The sequence below is a fragment of the Rhea americana genome, unplaced genomic scaffold, assembly GCF_003343005.1.
Source record: "Rhea americana isolate MKP2758 unplaced genomic scaffold, rheAme1 scaffold_223, whole genome shotgun sequence".
Classification (NCBI taxonomy): Eukaryota; Metazoa; Chordata; class Aves; order Rheiformes; family Rheidae; genus Rhea; species Rhea americana.
The window spans coordinates 37491-49850 of NW_028186339.1; the positions used below are offsets into that span (position 1 = coordinate 37491).

The 12360-nt window shown below is 38.2% G+C and overlaps 1 protein-coding gene across 1 annotated transcript in view; it reads right to left on the bottom strand.

The window, feature by feature from the left end:
• Nucleotides 1-2664: 2664 nt before the first annotated feature.
• PCSK2 (proprotein convertase subtilisin/kexin type 2) overlaps nucleotides 2665-12360 on the bottom strand; it is a 119226-nt gene continuing 109530 nt past the window's right edge. Inside the window, exons 11-12 of the mRNA XM_085305595.1 lie at nucleotides 11922-12149; nucleotides 2665-6070 (exon numbers count right to left, since the gene is read on the bottom strand). Of these exons, the coding sequence (XP_085161721.1) occupies nucleotides 5584-6070; nucleotides 11922-12149 (715 nt within the window). The 3' untranslated portion in view covers nucleotides 2665-5583. The remainder of the gene's footprint in view (nucleotides 6071-11921; nucleotides 12150-12360) is intronic.

Here is a 12360-nt window from a genome sequence, read left to right on the forward strand (position 1 = left end):
TTTCAAAACTGTTCCAAATCCTTTGCATTTAGAGTCTTTAAGCAGAGGCAGGCTTGGTAGAACTTTCCTTTTGGATCTGAAGAGAAACTATCTATATTTGAAATATGCGCTTACTGCACATCTTTTGAGAATAAAACTTGAAATTTTGCCAGAGTAAAACAGGGAACAAAAGACACATTGAAGACACATTGATTTTGGTAACTGAGGTATTTAAAAATAACAAGTTTTGAGTGGGTTGCAGACAACTCAAAAGACTATGAGGTTTGGCATTTTCTTTTTACATATGTCCTTGGACTGTTGCATTTTACAGTGTTTAATAGTGCTACATGATCCTGGCACATCTTGAGATCCTGGCACAGACGATCCCACAGAACCCCATGGACTTGTTCGAACAAGAAACACCTGCTAAGACCTACCCAAGGAAGCAAAATGCAATACCACTGGATCCTCTTGCACCTCCCAGAAATCCTTGGCTCAGAAAAAGAAAGAAAAAAAAAGAAAAAAGAAAAGGAAGAAATCCTTCACGTGTTCATGTGCAAATGTACAGTGCTATTTAAAGTTTTGCTCTGGTAACTCACTAGCCTGCAGCTTGACTTTATAGCTACAACTAACCCCTTAAAGTACTTACTTCACTAGACTGGGCTCTACACTTCCCTTCTCACATCACAGCACAATTCTCGCAGTCTTAGTTTCAGCTTTGTGCATTGTTAAGCATTTTCCTTTCTGCCTGGTTACTCCTTTCAGCCGGGAAGGAGGCGTGAAAACTCCATTTTCCTCGAGGTGACTAAACTGAAGTCCACGACCATCTTGTCACATAGCCCAAGATTTACCTTCAACATTATTTTTTTCATTTGTGGTTTCTAATGCAGGTTTAGTATCTCATCTACTGTGACTGTTACATCTATTAAAATGGCACCTTATTTTTTCGAAACAGGAACAGGAGACCCACGTAGTCAAATTTTTATTCAGATTTTTTTTTGCTGCTGTTTTACTGAAATGCTGTGGGAGTATATGCCAGGCATTCCTTGCTGGAGTGTTTGTCGCATTTTCATTTTATTTATTAACACTGTATATAACTGCAGACAAGGAATTTATCAATGCATACATAGAATGCATTCTGGTAAACTGGGCGCAACTACTTAGAACAGCTAATGAAAGCAAGGCTTTGACTACTGCAGGTAAATAATCATCTGCAGCAGCAGAAAGTCTGTTTAAAAATTCTGTTGCAAAACAGGGTGTAAATAGATTCCAGTAGTACCTAGACAGAAGTGAGTATTCCCCTCTAATTTCACTGCAATGTATAGAACTTAACGTTCAGACTACAAACGTCCTAAGTTAATGGAGAGGAGGCAGCACCTTTGGAGAGCCTGATTTAGGTATCAAATATATGAGTATCTCCAGCCACCTTCATCTATTCTGTGCTATCATGTGTCACCACTATAGTGGTGACATATATAACAGTTTTTCTGATGCTAGTAAACCTTGTTTGGCAACTGTGCGGTACAAAAACAGCTCCTGAGGTATGTTTGGTGCTACAAATTGCTGAAGAAGTTACATCCTGTATTGCCCAGGCAGTAAGGTAGAGGTGCAAGGCTTGAACCAAACTGGTGCAGCATTGCACCACTGACACTAACATGGGCAGAAATCAAGGACTGTGAAGAACTAAGGCCTAAATTCTGCTACAATCTCTAGCCTGCCTTCCACAAACACGGCTGTTGCCCAGTAAGGCAGCAAATGATTGAGAGGTCCTCATATTTCTCTAAACTTATATGAAAATTATATGGAAAACCACTAGTGTTGTATTGTTCCTAATGACATTTCTGAAAGGTGTATTACAGCTTATGACTTAGAGGTTAATCAGTGGTTCAAATGAAGATTCTCAAAAGTGTTTCAATGCTAATGCTAAAGTACAATGATGAAATACTTCTGAGCATTAATTTAGTATCTGACAAGAAAGTGAGATGAGACATCTAGGATACAGCAAAATACATTCTAACCTCTGCGGAAGTAAGATCTAGATAAGGAGGGTCCCTGGCATCATCTACATGTCAGGAAATCATTATAGATATGGTTATTTAAAAACCACTTGTATCCCTTACCACAAGAATAAGTAAGCTAAGAACTCTACAAAAAGGGGAGGAGGAGTGGGCAGGGAAACAGATTTCTTGTGGATGGAAGTGTTTGAAAGAGTAGAGAAAAACACCACAGCTGTGGAAGAGCCAATAGTGTATACAGTTTCCTTAGGGACAAAATTGTCATTGCTTATGAAATGCAGTTGTTAACGGCAAATTTGACTTTCTTTTGCTGCATTCTTGAGCATTCATGTCCCAGTTCAGAGGAGCAGCTCAGCACCTGCTCCACTTGGAGCCTTTGCAGAACATTCCTTGGAGCCACTGGTTATGAGCCATGTGGTGGAGCGTACGTACACGTGCAAGGATCTTTCTAGCCTGTGTTCTTCATCTTCTACATCCCATCATATCACAGGGTTAAAAAACAAGCTAGAATTTCTCATCTGTTGATAGCATCATCTGTTTTTGAGGATCATATTTATTTCCCCAAAATACAAGGAACACTAATTATTACCATAGAAAGCAGAGCATTAGGAAGTAGTCTCACAGCATATTAGCTCCCATGTAACTTCCAATAGGCAATGATGATAGGACCTGCCAGTTTACAACAGCTCTTTATTTTACTCAGATTATAAAAACATCATCACAGGGCTTTAGTTTAACAATGTTCACCTGTTTTAAATCAGGAACTTCATTTCTCCTATATTATAAATACTAACAAATTAACTTTATTTTCCATCAGCAATACCTTAAAAACTTAGTCTAACCGGACATATTTTTCAGTGTTCCTCCAATGCAAAAAGCCTGAAGAATTTGAAGTATATCTYGATATTGTATATACACTTGGTTTTATATATGCTTATATCAAAACTCACCATTTCTGTTTATCACTCGCTAAAGTCATCTTGCACTTAATAAATTATGTCAACATTATGAAAATATGAACAATCATTTTATTATTTTGCTGCTATATAGGACATTTAATGATTAAACAGAGAAGTGCAAAATTACATGAATGCAATGGAAATTAATGTACACATTCATTTAAAATTTCCACATGGACTTTTCTTCTTCCAAAACTTTTCCCACATTTTTGACATTCTTTCAATAGCTTCCAGTTGTCTCTGTTTCTTTGAACACATACACAGAGTAATTACGTTTGTGTGCATGTATTATACATTGCATACAATATGTAATCCTCTATATTGATAAGCAAATATACATAACATTCACTGAATATACATATCATATGTAATACACATGGAGAGAGAGAGATGCCACAGGTGTGTTGTATGCATTTAGATACACATATATGCATAAATATGTTTATATGGCAAATTCTTCCCTCCGATATGTATATGCAGCTCTTTCTGAGAACTCTGAGCCTTTCCAAAAACCACTCAATTCCAAAGACACAAACAACCTGTCCATCAACCCACTTAACTCCAGTGAGTTTTAGTTTATACCTTGTGAACTCTAACCTGTGGTTTGAAATGGGCCCATCTTATCCTTGAGTTAATTTTTATATCACCAAGTTAAACATAGTTGACACTATAATGTATTTGAACAAATAAACAAGAGCATTTGAAAGTTAAAAATCACACAGGGCCTGATTCTTCTCTTGATGACACCTGTTTTATCCAAGTGTGACTCCACTGTCTTAATGGATTGCTGCACCGCAGTGAAGAAGCTATGAACAGTGCAAGCCTGCTTGCTTTGGCCTTATTGTGTAGGTCACATCACAGACTGTAAGTAGGTTGAGCTGTTTTGCATTTGGATTTAGAATAGGCCTCTTATGGAATGATAGAAGATGGACAGCCACTCGAAATAACAGAATAAAGGATACATTCTTAAGTGAAAAGTGTGCACCATATAACCTTTGGGCTATGTTTTTAATTTGTTAGATAAATACTTACTTACTGAATATGTTTCTATTACTATGTACCTGATTAACCAGGACAGCTCTTATTAAAACATTTTAGAGGAATACTCTGCATATTAAAAATACTTAATAAAATTCTGAAACTAGTCACTGCTAAAAAATAGATCTCAGGTCCTGCAAGGATCTTAAGCATCTGCCTAAAATAAGCATTTGACTAGGTCCACTGATGGCATTCACATGAAGTTAGTGCCTAAATATTTGCAGGATCAAGACTATTTATTATTCAAAGGTTATAATTTGGGATCTCACACCTGAGAACATGTTGTGTTTGCTAACATGAGTAATCCCCATTGAAGAGAATGGGATGTGTTGTGGTAATAACCAGAGCAGACTCCAAGGGAGGGAGAGACTGACTTTACTCAGGTATGAAAAGTGACGGTGGGACTAAGTCTTTAGACAGCAAAGAGCAATGACTATGGACAAATCTTCCCAAATACGCTACATTTTATTTCCCATGAAAGCCAACTTTGCATTATACATAAAATAACTTAGGCATATTTTTCTCCTTAAATATATTTGTATAACACAAAAATAACAAATCTCTATTWTTAAAAATGAAATTTGGATTAAAAAATTCCTTCTGGACTGAAACTACATATGTCATTTTTTTCCCACAGCAATTTACTGACAGCCAGGATGTAAACCCCAGAAAATAGGGGTCTGTAATTGGAAATGCTGACACAGTCTTGTATTATGCTGCTGTAGTACATTTCAGGATAGAGATGAGCAGATGCACTTTTGCAYAAAGGTTCCCAGAAATCCTATACCTTATTCCTATATGCTAGTTCTGCTGCAAAATGGTAAATTGATTTAAATTGCCAAAATTAAGAAAACAAAATTGAAACTTGTGCTTCTAGAATGCCCTGACCTTGCCTGGCAATGCAGTTCCCTTTATCACACAGCTATGGCATCACTTTGCCTTCCTTATTGCTTGCTTCTTGAACCATTCTATGGCTAAAGTGTTAGTATGTTGTAGAAGTGTATATAGTAAGGAAAGCTCTAAAAAGAACTGATTTCCACAAATTAGATTTTAAATTTTTCTTCATCTCTAGATTATTTTTTTAGGGTCTAGTCTTACTTTGGTTGAACCCAGTGGGGAAAGTCCCACTGAAGTCAATGATGCAAAAGGAGCTGTTAGACATTCAAAGACTTCTTTTTGTGATTCCCTCTCTCACAATAATTTTTAACAATGGGCCCACTGTCACCAACTGCCAATGTTAAAATACACTCTTTTTAATATACAAACATTTACCACAAAAATATGAAGGGAAAGCCATCATCTTTTGCAAGTTATTACTCAACTGTATGACACAAAAGAAAAATCATTTACACTCACAAATTGTATATAATATTTTGTAGGGGACAATATATTTGTGGTTTAGAGTAAAAAAAAAGATTGCTTCAGTGGTAATTAAAATAAACATTGACGAGATCTAAGACTTTAAAATCAAGAAAGTGTGATAATTTGGCTACAGAGATGATCATTGTAATATGTCTAACACAGACATTTGGATAGTAGAAAGGTGAATAGAGGGATCCGAGGAAAGAACRAGACCATCATGCAGAATAGCACTAGTTCTTGCTCAGTAAACTCTTCAAGCTTCTCTCTACTGCTTCATCTAACTCTTCTTCCAGTTCTTCTTTCTTGGACATGGCCAGTTTGGACTGATAATCTTTTACTATTTGGTCTATATAGGGTGCGCTCTGAGTCCCATGTAACATCAGTGTCCACTCCTTCAGCACGCCCCGCTGGGGCACACTGCCAACAAACCCAATCTCTAGGGCCCAGGTGCCCCTGGGGTCTTCTCCCCAAGTGTGTGTGGTCATGAAAGGCCATTTGTCAAAACCCACTTTGGAGTCGTCATCCCTGGGACGCCGGCTCAGTAAAATGGATTTTGTTCCCATTGGCGAGGTCATGTTGATGTTGAGGTCTCCTCGCCTAGTTGAATTCACAGTTATAACTGCTTGGACATGTTCAAGGTATCGGACAAAGTTTTCTTTCCCCTCACAAGCATCAGTTGTAAGGGTGAGGACCAGCTTGCCACTTGATGGTATCTTTCTGGAGATCACAATACAATTAAGCAGATTAAAAGGATATACACATCATAACATGTCTTTTTCTAAAACTATTTAACATTAATATTATATTATAATCTTAATTATGATTTAATTTTTAATACCATTAATTATTATTAACACACAGAAAACTAGGAGAATAAAAACTGCAAATTTGGCAGAAAGAGAACATTCCGTTTTTATTAAATGGTATTAAAACCTTAAATTGAAAATACATCACAAAATGTACACCTACACAAAGAAAGAAGGAATATAATTAAGAAGTGCAAACTGATATTTAAGAAATATTAATATATATTTGTATATAATAGCTGCCTTTACTGATCATTATTATACTGAGTAATGACTTAAAAATGCTTATATTCACTAAAAGAACCATGAACAGTCAATTCTATCAGATAGTCACCTTAAAAGACATCAGTAAAGACGTGTCTGGACTCACCGAGTTGGCTGAACAGAATTTCAGTCCAATTATATTCAAATCTATATCCTTGCTCTGATTTGGAAACTAACACAAATGGTGAACCCCAGTTTCAAGTGATTTAAATAATTCTTTTCTATTAAAATTTCTGTCCTTGATCTCTCTTACACAGGAACATATACAAACAGAAAAGAAGTCAAACTAGTTTACTGAGTTGCTGAAGTGCTGGACCCTGAAGTCACAGATTTCTTGGTTATAATAATTATGTTCTTATGAAGGTAAACTCACAGTTAACCGAAGGACTTTTTCCCCTATCAGGGTAGAAAAAAMCAGAAGTACCAGAAAAGCTAAATCCCCAGGTAGAATGTTGGCTTAGTCCTGCAGTATTTATTTTGCAAGGGCTCTGTCATCAAACAGAAACAACCTCCTTTTTACGGAGAGTCTCTGTTGCTAGAAACAGACACTTGAGAAGGAATTCTTGAATGTAAGCATGCCTAACAGAGACCTGCTTCAGGTAACTAAACACGAGACACCAAAAGTGATGATAGAGATCTGAAATTTAAAATCCTRCTCTTGAAAAGGAACTGGGGTCTAGGTCCAAGTTAAAGGAGAATTTCTCTTTCCATCACCATTCCAAGCAATGAAATCCTTTTTAGGGTTATGCACTTAAGCCTTGGCAGATTATTTTCACAACTAGCTGAGCTTCCCCAGCCCCCAAGAAAGAATAAAAACAAGTAGGCTGAATTCTGAATTTTCCTGATTTGGAGCAGTGATCTGAACACCGATCTCCAGGAGGCTGACATAACCATGAGGCAGTACAAGTGGGCTCAATTCTGCTCTTAGCCAGTGATCAACAGATGCTCAGTGTTGAAATAGGACATACATTTAACTGCAACATGAACTATACATTTAAAGCAAGAGGTTTTAAGGACAAAGAGTAATTGGTGTGTCCTGACTTCAGTGCTGCTCACTGACACCACCACCAACTGGTCTTCAGCGTTGCAATATACTGGTAAATCAGAGCAGGGCATAGCCCGGGCTGAAGCTCTGCACTATATGAATTGGTTTTAGTTTGTGGAGTGGTGACTTKCCTGTGGTCTTCCCCATTTACCTTCCCTTTGCATCCACATTTCATTCTAGCAGATGATGTTGGTGGGAGCTATAACTGCTATAACCCCTTTGAGCCTTCAGTTACACATGTTGGTCTGAGAAATCACTTGCAGCTGTTACAGGTCTCGTTAACATTTGTCAAGAGATGGATTAAACACGAAAGGAAGCAATGTGACACCACCCACTGCTCTCCCCTTCCCATGTGCTGGGCACCTGCCAGGTGGTTACTCCCCAACTGTGTCAAGAAAATGTGGGAGGAGCAGCATTTCCACAGCTTGCCTCCAAGGGTGAGAGGCGAGAGCAAGCTGGAGGAAAGCAGGGTGCATTGGCACCTTYCCAGCTCTCACAGAGTTGGCCAGAAGCCCACTGCACACCAAGCAGTCACGCTCAGGCCCGCGCGGCTGGCCCAGCGGCRTTGGTGCCTGGCCCAGGAGCAGTGCAATCGTGCCCTGCCAGCAGCCGAGTGCCTGCTAAGCCTCTCCGGGCTCAAGATTCAACTAGTAATTACCAATTACCTCAGGAACTGGCTAGCAAATAGCATAAATAGCAAAGATGAAGATTTTGTGCACCTCTACCATCAGCATGCTGTGAGTAGCAGCTAAAGGAATTCTGCCTAAAAGGAGGAATCCTTAAAAGGCAAGAATTACTGCAATCCTTTAAAAAAGGGAAAAACCACAATAAACTCTAGTTAGTTGACTACCTCCTCCAGTGTTTGAAATTAATACTCAGATGTACACTGTATTCTTGCACATTAGCTTCTTACTGACATACAATGTTTGATGTATCAACTTTCCTTTTCTTTTTCTTTTTCTTTTTCTTTTTCTTTTTCTTTTTCTTTTTTTTTTTTAAAAAAAGCATTGCTCATTCGGGAATCAAGACCTATAAATTTAAAGGGTAAGGACTTGTTTATACTTTTACAGCTCTTGAATAAAGCTGTTATTTTATTAACTACGATTGTTACAGAGCAAGATGAAGCAACAGTCTTTGTTAAGAGTTATTTTTAAACACTCACTTCTTTTCAAAAGAAATGAAAGTACATTTGTAAGTACAAATCCAGTCCTAATGAAATAGTGTTTTCTTCAGAGTGCAGTGAAAATGTCTCACTTGAGCCTGACTTCCAGGAATTCTCTTCTTCTTGAAATAAATTCTAGGTATTACAGTTCAGTACACTGCTAATTGGCTCAGGCCAGCCTCTGCTGCCCTGTTAATAAAGTGTTGTCTTCTCAGGACTATTTACAGAGTAAAAAGACATTCAGGCCCAGATCCTCAAGGCATTTAAACATCCATATGAAACTGAAAAACATGTGTTGTTCTGAACTTTATATATGCCCTGGAGCAGAAGCTGGTACAACACTAACACTGTATAGCTAAAAGATTTGAATGCTTGTGTATAATAGCCTCAGGATTTATTTTGTATCCCAGAGCGAGAGGAAAATGTACTAAAAGCCAGCCAGAGGTGAAAGATCATAAACTCATAACTGCCTTAACTGCCTTACACTTGTGATTTCTCTGCATGGGAACTATCACCTCATTTTACAGACTCCCACTGGGCAGTGGTAACTTCGGGCCAACTGGAGAATTAAATGCTTGAGAAATTAATCCTGGCAGGATTACTAGCACCATCCTCAAAGGAATCTGAATTGGCATCGTCTCAGAGCAATCTCACACCGCGGACAAAAATTTGTTAAACAGCGCTTCATTCTGAAAGTTATGATAAACTCTTTCCATCTCCTTCAGTAAATGAAGGAGGACCCCAGAGAACAAGTCTTTTTTATCTATCAACACCAAAATGCAAAGAAATGGCAGAACAGCAGTGTTACAACACCATCTATTCTGCAGGCAGCCTGGCAGCTACTGCCTGCACCTTGAGTGCTGCAGTGCAGAAGTTATCTCATCTGTCTAAAACACAGGAGAACGGGCTTGATCTGTTTCTGCCTTTGCTATTAATTAGGACACAATTCTCTCTGCTTCACTAGACTAATTATTACAGTCCAGGTGAAATTTCCCCAAAGAAACAAAAATAGCTTAAAACAAAGGGGGAAAAAAAACTGACAGGAAAGGGCCAGAAGAGATGTTTCTTCCACATTCACCACAGCCTACAGCTGTTCAATTACAGTATACATATTAATTTTTGCATGAAATATAGTATCCAGTTACACAGATCAGCAGGGAGACCTAGCCGTTTTTCAGATGCACACTCTTGTGCCTCTGTTCCTCAGCTAACGAACTATGATTGAGTTAAATCAGCTTTGTATCTCCCTAGACCAGCCAGAATCAGACTTGTCCATTTTTCTCCTTTTTGCTGATCCAACAAAAATCCTTTTTCACGGGAAGCTGCTATTGCTAACAAGTATTTCTACAGTCAGCAGAGAAATGCTGCACTTTAAATATTGATTACTTTCAGTTCAGCACATATTCTAGGCTTTAAATTCTTCCCAGGTCTGTTTCTGCTAATTGACAATGTTGCTATGATACGTGACACTGTATCAGCTGGTTACCCACCTAAATATAGAAAATGTTGCTGCAGCAGTGCCAAACTGGAAAAATAAACCAGTTATCCATGGCAGAAGTACAGTGTCAAGGATTCATCTCCAAGGATTCTCTGGAGATGCAGGGACCTAGGTAGTTTCACTTAAAATGTAATTCAAACAATGTAGATGTTGCAAGTCATGAGGTGTATTATCTCCTGTCAGAGATATTTTCGTTGGGAAACATAAATATTATAGCAGTACTATTAACATACAGCTATATCAGATAATTATAGAGGGGGCACCTACACATAATGCACACTAATACTTTATTGCAGTAGATTTAGGCTTTTCCAAGGTTTAGGTAGTACCTGACTCGGCTGGAAAAAATTTCACTGATGCCTATGCTTTTAAATTCTCTGCTTCATAAATGCATGTGCTCTAGGCATGTAGCCTGTGTTGGGTGTTGCTCTCAGAAAAGAGTTAGTGCACTGCTGAATGCTGGAGCTTTTCAGAGAGCCACAGAGAAGCCTTATTGCAGCTCAAGATTCCTGGGCTGGAGGAAATGCCCTGCCATCACCAAGGGAAAGCAAGGTTTTTGAAAGTACCATGACTTCTGCTTTTCTCTCCAACATCCCTTTCAGTAGTAGAAACAAGACTGAAGAATAAAGGCAGAAGGAGACAATAATACTACACAGTACTTGCCCCTCTCTTGCTCAGTTTGCTCCCAAATGCATCTACCACATTGCCTAATGGATGCARCCAAACCTACAGAAGGAAATTCTCTTTTTCTGTACAGCAATCTCCATTTCAACAAATAGGATTGTACAAAGGTAAACGAGATGGCTTGTCTTCATAAACACAGTCTGCATATAAATTATGAATAAGCTAGAGATAGCTCAAAATTAGTTTCAGCACTTTCTCATTTGTTTCCTATCTGTGAGCATGTGTGGGCCAGATAAATTAAACTCAGATTTCAGCTGTAGAACCTTGGATCCTGCAAATACAAACCCACTGGGAGCTAACCCATTCTTTGCCTGGCCGAGCTGTGTACCAGAGTGCCATATTGGTTTACTTTCTTTTTTTCCAATAGAATAATGCCTTCAAAAATGGCACTGAAAAGTCAAATTCCAAATGTTACATACATAAATTGGCCATCATCAGGTTAGCATTTCAAATAATTAAATTGAACTATAGCTGTTGCATTCAATTAGTATTAATTCATTCACTTGTTGACTCACTCAGTTTAGCCCATGAAGGTAATTAGAAAATAATTTGACTACCTAGTCTGCAGTTAGAGATGTGAAGAACATAAACCAAACACAATTAAATGCTGTAATGTTCAAACTGGATCACTGATACCTGTAGGTGATTGCTTCAGTTTTCTGGAGACAAAATTGCTTGCTGAAATAGGTCAGAAGGAGATACTACTTGGCTAAGAGATACGTTATTTTTGGCAGCATGGTGGCAGCCCCAAGTAACGTACTTGGTTTAAGGTGCCAGCTTCCCAGGTTTATACTTCTGCACATGCTCTTTTTTCAAAGTAGCTTTGCCACAGACGTACTTGGGAGTGATCAGAAAGAATGGATGCTGCTTTTAATACTATTGGCATTAGCAATGACTCTACAGATCATCCAGGATTCAAAAAATCATACAGCTTATTTATTAGTTTACTGAAATATCTGAAATATGACTGATAAAATTAGGCTTTCTTAGAAAAAAATTGTTCAGTATACTTCTCTGATCATCTATTTCTTTGTTAAGGTACTTGCATTTTGATGGTCTCGTTAACACCTGGAAAAAAGCAAAACCCATAAACTAGACTATTCACTTACTCAGGTTCCTGTATTGACCCTCCAACACAGTGGAATCTCTCAGGAACAGTCTTCCAGTCTTTTGCCATCTTAACCATTGCTCCTGCATCTAAGACGCCATAGCCAAACAAATGGTTGAATTCCAGCCCAACACCATTTCTACGCCACTGATGAACCTCATCGTGAAGCTGGTTCCTTTTGGAGGTGAGCACTGTCAAATGCTGCATGTCTCTCCAAGTCAGATCCAAGCTGTGRAAGAGTAGCATGGAAAAGAGTATTTCTAAGCAGATGTTAAAGAAAGAGTGTGTGTCTGAGTAAGCATTTTGGTAAAATTTCCTTCTGTGAATCACACAGAAAATGTATCTATGTACATATCAATAATAAAGCTTCTGTCGATTTCAGTGGGAAAAAGAATAGGTTTTAATTGCACAGAACTTCACATATACCCCAAAATTGCAAA